The sequence below is a fragment of the Xiphophorus maculatus genome, chromosome 3, assembly GCF_002775205.1.
Source record: "Xiphophorus maculatus strain JP 163 A chromosome 3, X_maculatus-5.0-male, whole genome shotgun sequence".
NCBI lineage: Eukaryota > Metazoa > Chordata > Actinopteri > Cyprinodontiformes > Poeciliidae > Xiphophorus > Xiphophorus maculatus.
In genome coordinates this window covers 126,313-144,919 of record NC_036445.1, presented here as the reverse complement: position 1 = coordinate 144,919, position 18,607 = coordinate 126,313, and the positions used below count along the sequence as shown (strand labels likewise).

Below are 18,607 nucleotides of genomic sequence, written 5' to 3'. Positions count from 1 at the left end.
CGCACACAGCAGCAGAGGGACCGGAGCAGGTCCAGGTTCTGGTTCTGTCTGAAAGCAGTAGGATGGTACCAGTCTTCAGAACCAGAACCAAATGGGCCAAGAAACATCCAGAACTTCAGGAAAGTCAGAACCAGCTGGAAATCCTGTACTGGTACCGACCCAGTATAGGCAGAACCAAACTGACCCAAACAAAGTCTTGGTTCCGGATGGTTCTGGAGGAACTCCTGGCTCAGGTTCTGACCAGCCTTGGTTCTGGTGGGTTTCAGCAGTCATGGTGGGCCAGCAGGGGGTGTTAAGGGAGGCTTCATGGTTGGTTCCCCCGGGTCAGAACCAGGCAGATCCAATTGGGTCAGAACCAGGAAGAGTGAAACCACATTATGGATCCAACTGAGTCAGAACCATTACAAACATCACACTGGTTTATTTTCAACAGCAAAAAACAATAAAAACAGTTTTTGTACAAAAACTTTAAGAACGCTCCGATAAAACGGATCAGTCGGGTCGGAACCAGAACCAGTTCTAGTAGACGGCCTCGTCCATGTTGTCGTCACTGTCTCCTCCGAAGTCCTCGCCATTATCGAAGTACGACATGATGTAGTCCGTCTCCTGACACACACACACACACACACACACACACACACACACACACACACACACACACACACACACACACATTAGTTCATCACAAAACGTTAATAATGGAATAATCAAATAATTATAAAAGTTGTTGTGAAAAGTTCTACTCTAAGTATTTTTCAACTAAACATTATTTTTCAGAAATAAATTTAAATTTAATTGGTTGATGTCACAGGTGAATGAAGGCTTTTGATTGGCTGCTGGGCGTCCAATCAGGAGAGAATTTGCAGCCAGACTGGATCCGGTTCCTGCCACTCTCAATATGGCTGACGCGCGGCTGTAGGTAGCATGCTAGCGCTCTGGCAGGAAGTAGCTTTGGTCACATGACCTTCCTCACCTCCTCAAACTCGTCTTCATCATACTCTTCCTCAGCCTCGGCCTCGTCCTCCTTCTGCTCCTCGCCCTCCTCCTCAGAACTCTCCTGCTGCTCCTTCTTCTCCAGCGTCTGGAGGTCAAAGGCCAAAGGTCACATGGTGTGCAACCCACCCCACCTGTTCTCAGTCCAAACACTCACCTCCAGTTTGAGCAGCACCTCCTCTTTTTCGCCAACCTTCTTCTTCTTCTTCTGTCCCGACGGTGGAGCAGCCAGGCGGCTGAGCGCCGCCCCTGTGGACACACAGCAAACTGCAGTTGCTGTCACTGGCTCAGGTAATCAGATTACTGTCAGATGGTATCAGAGTACTGACCGTCTCTGGGTTTCCTGATTTGGACCCGGAGCTCTTTGGGGATTCTCTTCCAGTCTGAAACAAAAGCAGCAGAACCTCAGCAGGACCTCAGCTGGTTCCACCGGGTTCTGGTTCCTTCAACAGACCCAGTTCATAAGAACCAGTCAGTCCTGCAGGGGGAGCTGTTGGACTCACCAGGGTCCAGACTGGAATGCTCTAGAAAACAGGTTCTGTTTGCTTTGAGGTTCTGAACCAAGTTTGAACCGAGTCGGGTTCAACGGACGAGAACCGAACTGAACTAAACCAAACTGAAAATGACCCAACTGAACCGAACAAAACTGAACCAAACTAAACTGAACCGAACTACACTAAAATGCACCAAACTAAAACCAACTGAACCGAACCAAACCGAAACTAAACCGAACTAAACAGACCGAACTGAACCGAATCGAACTAAATTGAACCAAACAAAACTAAACCGAACTGAACCCAAACGAACTGAATTAAACTGAGCTGAACCGAACTGAACTAACCCAGACCGAACTGAACTGAACCGAACTGAACTAAACCAGACCGAACTAAACCAAACCAAACTAAATCGAACCCAAACCGAACCAAACTGAACTGACCAAACCGAACCAAACTGAACCAAACTGTACTAAAATGAACCAAACTAAAACGAACTGAACTGAACCGAACTAAACCAAACTGAACTGAACCTAACTGACCGAACTGAACTAACCCAGACCGAACTGAACTGAACCGAACCGAACTAAACCAAACCAAACTGAACTAAACCAAACCGAACTGAACTAAAACAAACTGAACTGAACCGAACTAAACCAAACCGAACTAAAACGAACTGAACCAAACTAAACCGAACTGAACTGAACCAAACCGAACTAAAACGAGCTGAACCGAACCGAAAAAGAAACAAACTAAACTGAACTGAACTAAAACGAACCGAACTAAACTAAACTGAACGGAACTGAACCAAACCAAACCGAACTGAACTAAAATGAACCAAACCGAACTGAACTAAACCGAACCAAACCGAACTGAACTAAAATGAACCAAACCGAACTGAACTAAAACGAACCAAACCGAACTGAACTAAAACAAACCGAACTAAACCAAACTAAACTGAAATGAACTGTTCCGTATTGAATTGAACTCACCTATGATCCAGTCAGTGAGGCCGTCCATCTTGTCACTCAGGTGATATTTATCTGAGTATCGCTCCACATCTGACAGGAAGTAGAGAGAGCTTTTCAGAATAAGAGCACAGCTTGGTGAGTCAGCTGCTGACTCCTGATTGGTTAGTTCTGACCTCTGTGGGCGGCGGCCGGCTGGATGAAACATGGCTGACTCCTCATGGCCACCCTGAAGTCCTGCTTCAGCGCCGTCAGGTACTCTGACTCCTCCCCACCTGCTAAGGGGAGGGGCTTCTGCTCCATTACCTGGGAAACCGCACAGCATCAACTACAACTCCCAGAGTGCACTGCTGCCCTCATTCTAGTTCGTTTGGAGTTGGACCTTTCCAACAGAACCAGAACCACTTGAGGACAGGAGCCTGATGAGAGGAAAGGGGGCGGAGCTTACCGGGAACACGGGTGTGGGCTGCTGCACGGCCGGAGGCAGGGAGTCGCCTCTGCTGGTTCCGACCGGGTCCAAACCCAGAGTTCTGCGGCCGCGTCCGCGACCCGCCATCGCCACCCAGACTGCCGGATCAGAACCAGAACCTGGACCGGGAGAATCTGGATCCTGAAAACACAGAGAGACAGAGCTTCAGTACCGGGTTCTGACCCGACATGGTTCTGACCCAATACGAACGCACCGACTGGTCCAATCAGAACTCAGGACCGATTCTAGACCCAGATCTGAAACCAAACCGACCTGGAAGATTTTCTCTTCCTTCAGTCCTAAAATCCTGTGTGAACTGGACCAGTACCAATCAGAACTGTGCTGACCCAAACCCAACTGGGTCAGAACTTCATCCAGAATCAGCAGCTCCTGATGGACCTAGATCAGATAACCAAAAAGGTTCTGTTCAGATAAAACAATCAACTTCATAAGACCTGCTGACTCGGTTCTAGTTCGGTTCCAGTCCATAGATCTTTTGTCAGAACTTTCATTGAAAACGGGTCAAAAACAATTCTCTTTCCATTTTTTAAACGTTTGAATAAAATTAAATGATGAAAACTAATTTTTGGACCATCTTACTGGTCCAGAACCAGAACCTGACACTTCTGGTTCTGGTTCGTCTGGACCAGCTTCTTCCAGTTTTTAGTGTTGCTGCTGATTGATGATTGATTATTGATGATTCAATATCAAAAATACTATGTATTTATTGTTCACTTTTAAAACTCTTCAGACATTTTTTATTGAGATTTTTGCTTCATTGCTTCTGTCGTTTTCATTTTGAGAGGAAACATAAATTAATAAATTCAGAGGCCACGCCCCCAACCCACACCTGACGGAGACCACGCCCCCACAGTGTGTCCAAGTGCTGTAGAACCAGAGCCGTCAAGTTCTGCAGAGGCCCGGTTGCATTGGCGGTCATTGGGCGCCCACAGAGTCAGCCATCTGTTATTCCTCTATCGGTTTGATACAGTAGGGGCTTCCACACTTCCCATGTCTGCACCTTCTGTCACATTTTTCAGCCGTTAAAACTGTTTAATCCATTGTTAACACGTCGCAACATGTTTTTCCGAGCCGCCTTTAAACACAACATGAGCGAGCGCTGTTGTGCAGAGCTGCTCAGGTGTGTTAGAATCATAGCAGCAAACCAACAAAACGCAAAGAACTTGGCACAGTTTTTCCCCAAACTAACCGACTGAGTTGAGTAAAGCTGTTGGATACAGCTAATGTTAGCCTAAAGATGACTAGCTAATGTTAGCTAAAAGATGACTAGCTAATGTTAGCTAAAAGATGACTAGCTAATGTTAGCCTAAAGATGACTAGCTCATGTTAGCTAAAAGATGACTAGCTAATGTTAGCTAAAAGATGACTAGCTAATGTTAGCTAAAAGATGACTAGCTAATGTTAGCTAAAAGATGACTAGCTAATGTTAGCTAAAAGATGACTAGCTAATGTTAGCCTAAAGATGACTAGCTCATGTTAGCTAAAAGATGACTAGCTAATGTTAGCTAAAAGATGACTAGCTAATGTTAGCTAAACGATGACTAGCTAATGTGAGCCTAAAGATGACTAGCTAATGTTAGCTAAAAGATGACTAGCTAATGTTAGCTAAAAGATGACTAGCTAATGTTAGCTAAAAGATGACTAGCTAATGTTAGCCTAAAGATGACTAGCTAATGTTAGCTAAACGATGACTAGCTAATGTTAGCTAAAAGATGACTAGCTAATGCTAGCTAAAAGATGACTAGCTAATGTTAGCTAAAAGATGACTAGCTCATGTTAGCCTAAAGATGACTAGCTCATGTTAGCTAAAAGATGACTAGCTAATGTTAGCCTAAAGATGACTAGCTAATGTTAGCTAAAGGATGACTAGCTAATGTTAGCTAAAGGATGACTAGCTAATGTTAGCCTAAAGATGACTAGCTCATGTTAGCTAAAAGATGACTAGCTAATGTTAGCTAAAAGATGACTAGCTAATGTTAGCTAAACGATGACTAGCTAATGTTAGCCTAAAGATGACTAGCTAATGTTAGCTAAAAGATGACTAGCTAATGTTAGCTAAAAGATGACTAGCTAATGTTAGCCTAAAGATGACTAGCTAATGTTAGCTAAACGATGACTAGCTAATGTTAGCTAAAAGATGACTAGCTAATGTTAGCCTAAAGATGACTAGCTAATGTTAGCTAAACGATGACTAGCTAATGTTAGCTAAAAGATGACTAGCTAATGTTAGCTAAAAGATGACTAGCTAATGTTAGCCTAAAGATGACTAGCTAATGTTAGCTAAAAGATGACTAGCTAATGTTAGCTAAAAGATGACTAGCTCATGTTAGCTAAAAGATGACTAGCTAATGTTAGCTAAAAGATGACTAGCTCATGTTAGCTAAAAGATGACTAGCTAATGTTAGCCAAAAGATGACTAGCTAATGTTAGCTAAAAGATGACTAGCTAATGTTAGCTAAAGGATGACTAGCTAATGTTAGCTAAAGGATGAGTAGCTAATGTTAGCCTAAAGATGACTAGCTCATGTTAGCTAAAAGATGACTAGCTAATGTTAGCTAAAAGATGACTAGCTAATGTTAGCCTAAAGATGACTAGCTAATGCTAGCTAAAAGATGACTAGCTAATGTTAGCTAAAAGATGACTAGCTAATGTTAGCTAAACGATGACTAGCTAATGTTAGCTAAAAGATGACTAGCTAATGTTAGCCTAAAGATGACTAGCTAATGTTAGCTAAAAGATGACTAGCTAATGCTAGCTAAAAGATGACTAGCTAATGTTAGCTAAAAGATGACTAGCTAATGTTAGCTAAAAGATGACTAGCTAATGTTAGCCTAAAGATGACTAGCTAATGTTAGCTAAAAGATGACTAGCTAATGTTAGCTAAACGATGACTAGCTAATGTTAGCCTAAAGGATGACTAGCTAATGTTAGCCTAAAGATGACTAGCTCATGTTAGCTAAAAGGTGACTAGCTAATGTTAGCTAAAAGATGACTAGCTAATGTTAGCTAAACGATGACTAGCTAATGTTAGCCTAAAGGATGACTAGCTAATGTTAGCCTAAAGATGACTAGCTCATGTTAGCTAAAAGATGACTAGCTAATGTTAGCTAAAAGATGACTAGCTAATGTTAGCTAAAGGATGACTAGCTAATGTTAGCTAAAGGATGACTAGCTAATGTTAGCCTAAAGATGACTAGCTCATGTTAGCTAAAAGATGACTAGCTAAAGTTAGCTAAAAGATGACTAGCTAATGTTAGCTAAAAGATGACTAGCTAATGTAGTTTTACTGCACTGTACCTTTTTCTTTTACTTGAGTCATATTATTGTTGCTACATAGACTCATTTTGCCCCCAAAATTAGCCAATGCCCCATCCCCTGTTAAAGTCCAGGGCAACAGGTGTTCTGTTTATCTGTGCTAACTGTAAATCCGTCCTACCTTGTGGTAATGTGCACATCAATGCTACGTCACATACTGCTAACTCAGCAGATTTCTTATATATACGTCCTACCATGTGTTTTGTTTCATCGAAGATTATAGTAAGCTTTATTTAATTTATTTTATACGTGGCTTTCACTGCTGTTTCACTTCATGTTTTTACTTTACATAACAGGCTGCACAGTGGCCCAGTTGGTAGCACTGTTGCCTTGAAGCAAGAAGGTCCTGGGTTCGATTCCCAGCCTGGGGTCTTTCTGCATGGAGTTTGCATGTCTGTGTTGCCCTGCGACAGACTGGCGACCTGTCCAGGGCGTACCCTGCCTCTCGCCCGGAACGTTATCTGGAGATAGACAGCAGCACCTTTCGACCCCTCTAAGGACAAGGGTGAAAGAAAATGGATGACAGGCAGCTTGTAAATGGCTTTAGTTTGCCGTCTGCATAGTCGTTACTACTGTAAACAACTGTCATTGTTTGGTGGTTAATCGGGACAAAATACGTTGTTTTTTGGGCTATTCTGTCCCTAAATTTTAAAATATTTTAGTTTAATTACACTCTTTCTTTATTATTAAACTTTGCTAAATAGATGTGGGACTGAAGCTGTGTAATAACAGTGTAATATTAGTGTATATTAATCATATCCTATCATTTCAGGAACACGGTGGGTGGGTTAGGGTTAGTGACACATTGTGGCTGCGCTGCATTTGATAAAGTTTGTTATACAGCGGATTAATGCGCAAAAAAGTTACGGCGATCTGTTGTCTGTTTAATTTAATTCCAATAAAAACCTGTTTCCTCAGTCTGATACTGTTTTATTCTTACAAACGCCTCTGTATTTAAAATCTTTTAACAGGTAGGATATTCTAGTAAAGGATTAGTGCAAACATCTACAGCTTTTCATTTTAAACAGGTAGATGTTCAGATGAAGGAAGTGATCTTCTTGTGGTTTCGTCATGGATAGAAATTGTTCCGATGCTAAGCTAACCATAACTGCTAAGCTTCCACTTCAGTCACTCAAATAATGTTATAAAATATATTTAACATTAACAACCTGCTGTAGTTTCTGATTGTAAACATGACGGTAGCAGCTTTGGACGGGTAGCACCGACAGACAGACTACGTGCTACGGTAGGAAAATCTGACGAGGCAGCTCAGATAGTCAGAACACCGGTTCTGATCTATTTGGACCGGAGGAACTCTAACCGAACCGGACCCTGATCCAAACTGGAGAGTTCCGAAACTGATCATGAACTGGATCTCCGGATCAGAACCTCCGACCCTTTTAAATAAAACTACAAAAGAAGTTCTGATGTCAGAATTCGAGCAGAACCTCAGTCTAAACTCTGATGGTTCGGTTCGGTCTGTTCTGACCTTTCAGCGGGTTCTGGTTCCGGTTCTAACAGTCATCTTCCTGCAGCCGAACCTCCATCAGTTTATCCTAAATCTTTCAGAAAAGAACCCGTCCTGTTTCAGTCAGAGGTCCACTTCCTGTTTACATCCCGCCACGCTTCTTCTTCTGCTGCTGCAGCCTGAGCGGCTCTCTGCCGCCACCCAGCGGCCAGCGGGGGCTCTACACTTACTTTATGTTTCAGAACCAGAACCAGCTTTATTGGCCCAGTTCGTTTGGTCCGATGGTTCTGTTATAGCTCCACATAGAAGCTTCAGGTTCTGATGCTGCAGAACCAGTTCGAACCCAAAACGGTTCTGGTTCAACTGGGCCTCAACTGGGAGGCTTCACTGCTTCCTCAGAACCAAAACCTCAACAAAACCAGAACAGAACCGGCAGCTAAATGGATCGGACATTAAATAAGTCGAGGTTCCTCCTGCTCGGATCAGCAGAACCGGGCTGAACCAGAACTTCTGGACTGAGAGGAAGTTAAAGGATTGGTTCTGACGGACTGGTTCTGACCAGCTTCAGGTCCAGTTTGTACCAGAACTTTTGTAGAATCTAAAGAATCTGACAGAAGCAGAGATTGGACCCGCTGGATGTTTCTGATGATCAGAACCGGTGAAACGGGTCAGAACCTCAGTTCTAGGCAGAACCTCAGTGTGGTTCTGATTCTGTTGTTCTGTTGCCATAAAATAAAAACTCCTCTTTCTCCCCCTCCTCCCTGCTGTCTGACCTTTAACCCCTCCTCCCCCTCATGCCCCTCCCACATCAGCCAGGCGTCTCCGGGTTCTGGTTCAGTTGGAGCCCGACTTCAGACGGAGCAGCAGCGAGGAGGCTCTGCAGCAGAACCGGGTCAGAGCCAGAGGAGAACCGGGTTCTGTAACAGGGAAGAGAAGAATCAGGAGGCTGAAGACGATGATGAAGATGTTGATGATGCTGCTGGGACTCTGCTGTTCAGGTCAGACTCTGTTTCAGAACCAAAGGTTCTGTTCACCGACTCGATGCCATCAGAACTCTGAGGTTCTGGATCTGATTCATCTTCTGATTTACATTCCCTCCTCTTCATCATTTCCTGATTTCTCTTCCTCTTCATCAGGAACCCAGAAGTTTATTTCTGAAGCTTTTCTGCTTCAGCCAATCAGAGCTTCCCATTTTTCATCTGACCAATAAAAACACAGCAGTGTGGTTTAATGAAAATCAGTTTAAAAGCTGCTGAAAGGCTGATGCTGAAATCTGATCGGATCAGAACCAGAACCATCATCGTCACCGTCGTTTCTCTCTCTCTTCATCCTCCCTCCATCATTCGCTCCTTTTTCTCTTCGTTTTCTTTTGTCTTCACTCCAGTTTTTACTTTCAGGCTCCCAGTTTGACCAGCAGCAGATCAAACTGGGAGAAACTGGTTCAGTGTAAAGCAGCGTTTCTCAGGTCCGGTCCTCCTGCCTGCATGTTTCCCTGCTGCCACACCTGGATTGATTAACAGGCTGCAGTTCTTGATGGAACCGTTTGGATCAGCGGTTCTGGAGCAGAGGCTCATGTAAAGCTGCAGACTGGGGGCCTGAGGACTGGGAAGCACTGGGCTAAAGTCACCCAGTTTAACCCAACCCGGGTGACTCACCTGAACAGGAAGTGACCCGTTCAGCAGCAGACTGAAGGACATCTGTCCAGGGGGCGGCTGTCTGGTTCTCAGGGTGCTGAAGGATTTACCCCTGGGGGGGTAATTGTTGGAACCGTGAAGTTCACGTTCAGAGCCGGGGGGGCGGGGTCTGGGGGTCGGTCTCATGACCTCCTGACCTCTGGGCCCGTCTGCTGCTCAGGGTTGGGGGATGTGCAGTCAGACCCCCCCATAATGAGCCCCTCCCCCTCAGGAAGGGGGGTGATGATGATGATGATGATGCTGGACCTTCAGCTCCATCGGAGCCCCGTTTTGACGAAGCGCCGCCGGCGCCAGCTTGTCTTCGTAAAGCGAAGCAGGAGCTGCCAACACCGACGGATGGAAAAGGAAAATATCTCACAGATTTTAATGTTTTATTTATTTACGGCTCATGGAAACATTCACTTTTTAATTTTAGATTTATTAGAAATAATTTAACCTTTAGAAATGTCCCAGTTATGCTTTGATACCATTATTATTCGTCATATAATAAGTTGGAATAAATTATTCAATTAAAATTAATTACAAAATTTTAAAATAGTTTCTAAAGGAGCTTCAAAGGTTTTGGGTAAAAACTTAAATCAATTCTTTGCCTGATTCTCCAGAAAAATGAACAACTAGTTACGAAAACATCATGAAATATCAGCTCCATCGCTATGGCAACACCACAGCACAAACAACGGCCAGCTCTGGGGTTGCTGGTTCGATTCCACATAGGAAAACATGTTGCCATGATTTCAGGTGATTTATTCCGTAGCAACGCTTTGTGTTTTTATCAATGTATCTGTTATTATCTGGTTCTGGTCCAGAACCAGAACCAGAACCAGAAGCGTTCGGACCAGAACCTGGATGAGGAACGACCAGGAGGTTCTGGTGGGTCGGACAGCTGCAGCGGGGCTGCAGGGGGATCATGTCTGGTCTGGTTTGTTGTTCTGATTGTTTTCTTTCATGCTGGGGGTCAGAGGTCAGTCAGCTGGGGGGTCAGACTGCAGCTGAGTTCAAGAACTTTATGAAAGTAATTTCAGTTCATTCATTCATTCATTCCAGTTGATCGGTTATCGGTGCAGTGAACTCAGCTACTTATTATGACCAGTTTAGATGTTTCTATGGAAACCAGCAGAGCATCGTTGACCCGATTGATCAGATCAGAACCTGGTTCCACCCAGTCAGCTCCAGTCCAGCTTTGGTCTGGTTCTGCCTCCTCTAGCCACTCTGGGTGGTTAAACAAGACCATCGGTTCTGGTGGGGTTCAGTTTGAAGAACCGTAACGAAACACCTGAACCACAGGAGGGTCGGTGGCCTGATGTTCCTCTGCTGCACCTGGACAGAATAATGAGGTCATTAGCAGAACTCTGGAGAACCGGTCCACACCAGGAGGTCATGAAGCCGTTTCATTCCAGCATTTTGTACCTGAGGCTTATCTAAAACCTGGAGGACAGCGACCGGAGGCCTGGAGTTTGACACACCTGAGTCCTGAACCAACTCAGCCAATGAGATCGCAGACATTCAGTCACCTTTAATAACAACCCCAACCCACAGGTGGAGCTGTGATGTCACACCAGGCGGGCTGGTCATATGACGTCAGGGCTAATGCTGCGTTCACACCGAACGCGTCTGACGCTTCAGGTCGGATGCACGGTAGGATGAGAGAGAAGGACCTCGCTGCAGCAAACAGGAAGGGGCGGGTCGGACCGCTGTCAGTCTCAGACCTTATTTGGAAAAGGGACCATTGCACTCCGGAAGTGAAGGGGGCGCTATTTGCTATATTATTCGCGGTCTCCTGTTTTTATTTTCTTTTGAAATCTGTGATATATCTTCACCTTTAGGAAGGATTTTCACTCTCAGCATGAATTTGAACTTTTCTCTCTTATTTACTTCAGCGCAGCCAAGTGAACTTGGGACGAGTCGCTGTTTTCCGCCGCCGGTCTCTGGACTATGGCGGATGAAATTTAGAGAGTAGCACCAAAATATGAAGCTCAGATGTCTTTCTACTGAGACGGTGACAGTTAATCCTCTTCCCTATGAAATACTGAAGTCTGGTTTTATTTACTGAAATCACCAGAATGTCGCCGTCCAGCGCCTGTTTGAATTCTCCAGATGATTCCGAAGTTTCCCGGGTTTCACTGGCTAGCTGGACTATCGGCGCTGTTTCCGTCTCACGACCCCATCAGTGCCTGCGGATCTCCTGGCAGCCGCCACTACGTCACATAGCAGAGTCTCTCTGATTGGTTCATGCTCCGGGTCCATCGGCAAAAGTTCAGATTTTATAAACTCCGTCGTCGGCCTCAAAACTCTCGAAACGCTTCAGGCGTCGCGTCCTGGACGCGCTCGGTGTGAGCAGCATTAGCTCCGCCCACTCCCCTGTGTGGCGATCCTGATTTAAGGAGTTTGATTTTAACCCAGAGTTCTGCCTGCAGGCGCGACCGGAAGGAATGCTGACATCATCATCATCACCATCACCTTCATCATCACCTTCATCAGCCTCCATGGTTCTCATTCCTCAGTAGAGCCTGCAGTGAGTTGTGCCCTGAGTTTTGCCTGCAGGCAGACCTTATTGTTACGTGTGCTCCAGCTGAGGCCCCGCCCCTTTCCTACCTGCCCTCCAGGTGTGCTGGGAGCATCGGAGCTCGCCTTCCTGATGGAGCCCAAGGACGTGATCGCTGTCAGGGACCGCCCCCTGATGCTGCACTGCCAGGTAGAGGGGGAGGGGCCCGTCAGCATCACCTGGAGGCATAACGGCGTTCCCATAGCAACCGGCGACAGGGCGGCGGTGCTGGCCAACGGCACGCTGCTCATCAGGAACTTCTCCAAGAGGCGAGAGAGCAACGAGTCGGATGCCGGCGAGTACGACTGCGCAGCACAGAACCGCTACGGGTTGCTGATCAGCCGCAAGGCGCGGGCGCAGTTGGCCTGTGAGTCACACCTGCACCATGTGACATCATCCCCCACCTGCAGCACACCTGAACTGACCTGTCTCCATCCTGCAGCGCTCCCAAAGTTCCTGTCCCACCCACAGTCCCTGGCCGTGGACGAAGGGGGTGTGGCCAGACTCAGCTGCCAGGTGAACGGGATTCCTGAGGCAAACATCACCTGGCAGAAGGACCGCCTCCCTCTGAGCACCGCCAACCCCAGGTGACCCTCCTTACCTGCAGCTCCTGGCAGGCGTCCAGAGCCTCGTCATCACGTTTCCCTCGGCCGTGTCTGCAGGTACACTCTGCTCCCCAACGGCGTCCTGCAGGTGACCGCCGTCCAGCGCTCCGACGGCGGCCTGTTCCGCTGCGTCGCCTCCAACGTGGCCAACACGCGCTACAGCCGCGAAGCCCAGCTGTCCGTCACCGGTAAGGGAACCGGCTGAGCTCTCTACCTGATCGGTGGTTCTGGTGTTGGCGGGTCTGGGCCATTTCTCTGATGGGTTCTGGTTCTGTGGGTCCAGTTGCAGGGTCCAGAACCTACAAGGAGCCCGTCATCCTCTCTGGACCTCAGAACCTCACCATCAACATCCACCAAACCGCCATCTTGGAATGCATCGCAACAGGAAACCCACGCCCCATTGTGTCCTGGAGTCGCCTTGGTAACGCCACCGTCACCTGTCTGTCTGTAGCAGCTGTCCTCACCTGTCCTCACCTGTCCTGTCCTCCGCCACCAGACGGCCGGTCCATCGGCGTGGAGGGCGTCCAGGTCCTGGGGACGGGGAACCTGATGATCTCGGACGCGTCTCTGCAGCACTCCGGGGTTTACGTCTGCTCCGCCAACCGGCCCGGCAGCCGGTCCAGAAGAACTGCGCTGGGACGCCTGGTGGTGCAAGGTGAATCCAATCGAGTTTAATCTGTACGGCAAGTCCTTTCAGAGCTTTACATGATAAAAACACAAAGTCATAAAACAGAATCAACAATCAAACATGACATAAAGTTCCATCGTTAAATTGATTATTGATTATGTTTCTAATAAAACTCTAATCAGAGGGTTTTAGTCCAGATTTAAAGGATCTCAGTGTTTCAGCTGGTTTTCAGTTTTCTGGAAGTTTGTTCCAGATTTGTGGTGCACAGAAGCTGAAAGCTGCTTCTCCTCGTTTGGTTCTGGTTCTGATGCAGAGCAGAACCAGAACCAGAACCTGAGGGGTCTGGAAGGTTGATCCAGCAGCAGATCTTTAATGTGTTGTGGTTCTGATCCGTTCAGTGATTTATAAACTAACAGGATTTAAAGTTTATTCTCTGAGCTGCAGGGATCCAGTGGAGGTTCTGGAGAACTGGGTTTATGTCTCTATCCTCCTGGTTCTGGTCAGAACTCCAGCAGCAGCGTTCTGGGTAAAGAACCGACTTTGGACCTCTGGCCTCACAGACAAACCGGGCCGATCCAGAACCAATCGGATCAGACAGATTCTTAATCACTTGGTGGTTTTCAGTTCTTTGTTGGAATCAGTTCCTCTCTGAGAGAGAGGAGTGTAGCAGCATGACTACAGCGAGCGCTCTGGATGACCCCAGCCAAGAAGGGGTTCATCTGCACAAGCTGGTACTGTTGGATCCGCCTCCCACTCCAGCAGAACCAGCAGGCTGCTATCGAAAGGCTCTGGTTCTGGTCCAGATGAAGGTCTGTTAGCTTCGCTCAGCCTGAGGTTGGGGGTGCTGTGGGGTCAGAGGTCAGGCCATTAGCATGTTGATTAGCATGAGAAGAGACGCAGCGCACAATGAGGATCTGGTTCCCACAGCGGCGCCGTCTGTCCCGGCAGAACCCGACCCGGTCAGAACCGCCCCGTCACTGAGCAGAACTTGATGGACCCGTTTATCCTGGTTCTGTTGGGCTGCAGCAGAACCTCTGATCTGCAGAGTCAGTACCAGCCGACCCATCTGGGTCAGAACCACCTTCTGTTTGTCACAGAACCCGGTCAGTTCTCTGAGGCGGTCCGAAGAAATGAGTAAGAGGAAGAATGCAGCATCTGGACCAGAATCAGAACCTGGACGAAACTGGACCAGTTTGCGTCTTTAGGATTGATCTGAATCATCATCATCTTCATCTTCATCCCTCTGTGTGTGTGTGTGTGTGTGTGTGTGTGTGTGTGTGTGTGTGTGTGTGTGCCTCCACGCTTCATAGATCATCTTTATTTCTCTTCTACTGAACCCCCCGCCCCCCCCACACACACACACACACACAATCTGCCCTTTGACCCCTGACCCCACCTCCTCCCCTTTCTTTGCATTTAAAGCCAAAGGGGTGGGGCTTCAGGAGCTGTGAGTGGGGTCTCCAGGTTACCGTGACGACAGGCGGCCAGAGGCGAGACAGCACCTGTCTGTCTGCAGGGGTGCAGGGGTCAAAGGTCAAAGTGGAGTTTAAACACAGACACAAAGAAGTTCAAGTTCAGAAAGAGAGATGAGTTCACTGACGGGACGACAGCGTGGGAAATCCCAGAGAGCGGCCCCCTGCTGGAGCCAAGAGGCGACTGCAGCTGTTGCTCTTCATCATCATCATCATCATCATCATCAGGATCTTCATCTCAGTCTCACCATCCCACAAAGAAAATACTTTACTTAGCAGAAAGACACAGACACTTTGTTAATTGTATCGCTATGGCAACCTTCTCCAGTTTTATTGTCCTAACACGCTGCAGCTCTGGAGAAACTCCTGGATCACAATCCTCTCAAAGCTGCAGAACCCTGTTTCCAGCATATTTTTTCCTTCCACCCAATGTTCCCTCCATGCAGAAGGCTATTAATTATTCCGATGTTCTCATTTTACTAATAATATTTAGTTTTTTATCATCACGAATTTCACAGTTTGAATGAATCCTGAAGTTTCAGTGAGTGGCTCTTCCTGCTGCCGGTGCCCCCTGCAGGAGGCTTCCTGCTAATGCTGTCGTGTCGCTCTGCAGCTCCTCCAGAGTTCGTTCAGTGGCCGCAGTCCGTCTCCCGGCCAGCAGGGGGCAGCGCCGTCTTCAGCTGCACCGCCACCGGAGTCCCCCAGCCGCACCTCATCTGGCTGAAGAATGGCAAGCTGCTGGCGCCCGGCGCCAACGTCAAACTCACCAACGCCAACACGTAAGGCTGCTGGGGCCTGGGACTGGGCCGGAACCGGGTCAGAACCAGGTCTGAAACGGATTCTGACCCTCTAGAACCTAGAGGGTCAGAAACGGATTCTGACCCTCTAGATTCTAGAGGGTTAGGGTTAGGGTTAGGGTTAGATCTAGAGGGTCAGAATCCGTTTCAGACCTGGTTCTAGAGTCTAGATCCCTCTGACCCGCTCTGCCCCCTGCAGGACGCTGGCCATCACACGCATCTCCGCAGAGGACGAGGCGATCTACCAGTGCATCGCGGAGAGCGGCGCCGGTACCAACCAGGCCAGCGCACGGCTGGCGGTGGCGCCAGGGCCGGCGTTGCCCGAGGCGCCCGCCGGGCTGCGCGCCGCTGCCCTGAGCGCCGCAGGTTTACGGCTCACCTGGGACCGGCCCGACCCGCAGGACGCCCAGCGGGTCATCGGATACGTGCTGCACATCCGGAGACTGGGAGGTAAGAGCCGGGCCGGGTGGTTCTGTCTAGCAGGTTCTGACTCCGCTGCGTTCCCAGAACCCGACGGCGCCGAGCTGCAGGAGGCCGTGGACCAGAACACCTTCAGCCACGACGTCCAGAACCTGGAGGCCGCCACCAGCTACCACGTCTACCTGAAGGCGTACTCTGCTGAGGGCGGCAGCCCGCCGTCCGCCGCCGTCACCGCCACCACACTGGGCGGAGGTACACCTGGTACTCACCTGAGACACGCCCCCCCGGTCTGGGTTGCTTACCGTCACCCTCTGTCTGTTCCACAGTTCCCAGTACTCCCAGTTTCTTCACCAAGGTGCTGAACCAGACAGCCATGCAGGTGTACTGGGAGCTGCCCAGTAAACCAGGGAAGGTGGAGGGCTTCAGGCTGCAGTACCATGGGGTCTCCAACCCCGACGTCCAGGGGCAGGAAGTGTTCCCAGGACACATCAACACTCACACCGTCTCCAACCTGGGTGAGCTGCAGCTAACGCTACTGAGCCAGGTGTAGAAGTGGTGGCCCCGCCCCCTGCTCACCTGGCCAGGGGGCCCAGGGTAACCTGATGTGTGTGTGTGTGTGTGTGTGTGTGTGTGTGTGTGTGTGTGTGTGTGTGTGTGTGTGTGTGTGTGTGTGTGTAGAACCAGCAGCGGTTTATGAGATCCAGCTGGTGGCGTTCAACGGGAACGGAGACAGTCCGTCCGCTCGTCACCTGGTGTCTCTGGCAGAGGGCGGAGCCTCAGCAGCAGGTAGGCGGAGCTTCCAATGCTGGAACCAGTTTGCCCAGTTTAGAGGTTAACCTGACAGCTTTGTCGCCCCCAGCTGGTCAGAGCTGTAACTGCGACCAGTCCGACCAATCCATGTCGACGCTGCTGGTCGGCGTCCACAGCGGCCTGGCCTGCGTCCTCTGCTGCCTGCTCTTCATCCTGCTGGCGTACAGACGCAGGTACATCATCATCACCATCATCATCATCATCATCATCATCATCTGTCTGCTTCCTCTGTCACTATGACCTGCAACTTCCTGTTTCTGTTCAGTTTTATCTGCAGAAAGGAGAGGAGCTGGGAGACTCCAGCCACCCTGACTGGAGTGAGAGGGGCTAAAGGTCAAAGGGCAGAGAGGGTTGAGCTGAGCCAGGTGAGGAGAACACCTGAACGATTAGCTTCAGACCTGGTCACAAACATTCAGCTGAATCCAACCAGCCAATCACAACCCAGCTCTGGCAGAAACATTAGCATGCGCTAATCTTCATATTTCCCATCAGCCAATTGCTGGGTTTCAGTCACGAGACCCGGATGGCGCTTTAATTTTTTTAATTAACTCCCTGTGACCGACTACCTTCCAAACAGGAAAATAAAGTTTATCTTTCTCTCTATTAGAGCGGTTGGAACAACCGTACAGGACTCAGACTAAACGGCCTGCACTCACTTCCTGCCCTCCATCTGCACTGGGTGACGTCGATGCTACATCATCTGAAACCCAGCAATAGAATGTCAGGATGACCACCATTTTTCAACATGGCTGCATTTATTTGAGCCACTCGAAGCAGTTATTGCCATAAAATGTTTCCCATTTTCTTCTAAGAGTTTTTGCGGCGCTAGCGGCTCGTATTTTTCCCACAGTAGGCAGACAGGATGGAGGGCGAGGAGAGAAGACATGCGGTAAAGGTCATCGGGACCGGGAGTCGAACCCGCGACGTCTGCGTCGAGGACTAAGGCCTCCAAACGTGGGGCGTGCTAACCCGCTGCGCCACCACAGCACGCCCCCAATGTTTCCCATTTTCATGACTTGGATGAACTTTAAGTCACATCCTGTTTTAGTTCATGAAACGTTAAAGTGATAAAATGCAGCAGAATCAGAAACGGAGGACTCTGCTGTTAGCGAGTCTCAGACCAGGAAGGAGGAGAAGAAGAAGAAGAGAGACCGACGTCTTAACGTTTGTGTAACGGTGGCAAACAATCAAGCGAGATATTGTAATTGAGTCCGCAACATTTGAATTTAATAGTTGTTAGAAAGTTAGCGGTATCGCTACACAGCCATTAGGAAGAGAGAACAAAACATCCGTTCCACAACTGTTGTCTCCTAGCAACGGCGGAGCGATACTGACCCCCACCGCAACCACGTCAAACTGCAACAGAGCCAGTAACTAATACGCAAAAACACCAAAGATTTAATTTACATCGACTATTTCATCAAAAAGGGCTGTGTGCCGCATTAGCATTAGCTTCTGCTAACCTTTTTAATATTTTAAATGTGCTTAATGGTTTAACGTTAGCTTCAGCTATAATATGTGTTCGGTTCTGCTGATGGTTCTGATGGTGCTGATCAGAACCAAGCTAATCATCACCTTTTGCTCCACCTGCAGAGATGTGACTCCGCCCCTCCTCCAGTGACCGTCATGGTCGAGTCGAGTCGATCTGCTGAATCTGGACCCAGATAACCCCCCCCACAGGGAGGGTGGGTTAGACCCCCCCTCTGCCCCCCCACAGGGAGGGTGGGTTAGACCCCCCCAGCCCCCCACCCCACCCCCCACAGCCTCACCTCCACCTTTAAATGATGAAGCTGCAGAGACTGATCGCTCTGTTCACTACCTCTCCCACATTGAGCCAAAGCTGAGCCCCTCTGACCCGGTACCACAATGACCTGGTCACATTGACCCTGACCCCTGACCCCTGACCCAGAC

At 48.4% G+C, this 18,607-nt stretch overlaps 2 protein-coding genes across 4 annotated transcripts; one reads left to right on the top strand and one right to left on the bottom strand.

Annotated features, from left to right (window-relative positions):
* Positions 1-406: 406 nt before the first annotated feature.
* polr3gl (RNA polymerase III subunit G like) lies at positions 407-13,105 on the bottom strand. 3 transcript variants are annotated; one of them, XM_023331663.1, is made up of 9 exons: positions 7,750-7,907; positions 3,198-3,323; positions 2,904-3,065; positions 2,632-2,761; positions 2,480-2,548; positions 1,323-1,376; positions 1,151-1,242; positions 974-1,081; positions 407-606 (listed from the first exon to the last, which is right to left on the bottom strand). In XM_023331663.1, the coding sequence occupies exons 3-9, from the start codon at positions 3,009-3,011 to the stop codon at positions 520-522; spliced, it is 648 nt and encodes a 215-aa protein (XP_023187431.1). In that variant the 5' UTR covers positions 3,012-3,065; positions 3,198-3,323; positions 7,750-7,907; the 3' UTR covers positions 407-519. The 3 variants fall into 3 exon arrangements, with proteins under 3 accessions (XP_023187431.1, XP_023187432.1, XP_023187430.1); XM_023331664.1 differs by lacking the exons at positions 3,198-3,323; positions 7,750-7,907 and adding an exon at positions 13,034-13,105; XM_023331662.1 differs by lacking the exon at positions 3,198-3,323 and having other exon boundaries at positions 7,750-7,905.
* On the top strand, positions 8,509-18,384 carry LOC106700376 (immunoglobulin superfamily DCC subclass member 3). The gene is made up of 13 exons (XM_023331645.1): positions 8,509-8,726; positions 11,837-12,331; positions 12,407-12,551; positions 12,627-12,757; positions 12,853-12,990; positions 13,066-13,224; positions 15,283-15,448; positions 15,666-16,138; positions 16,213-16,401; positions 16,565-16,672; positions 16,746-16,869; positions 16,962-17,061; positions 18,290-18,384. Exons 1-13 carry the CDS (start codon positions 8,684-8,686, stop codon positions 18,362-18,364), a joined length of 2,346 nt encoding a protein of 781 aa, XP_023187413.1. The 5' UTR covers positions 8,509-8,683; the 3' UTR covers positions 18,365-18,384.
* Positions 18,385-18,607: the final 223 nt, after the last annotated feature.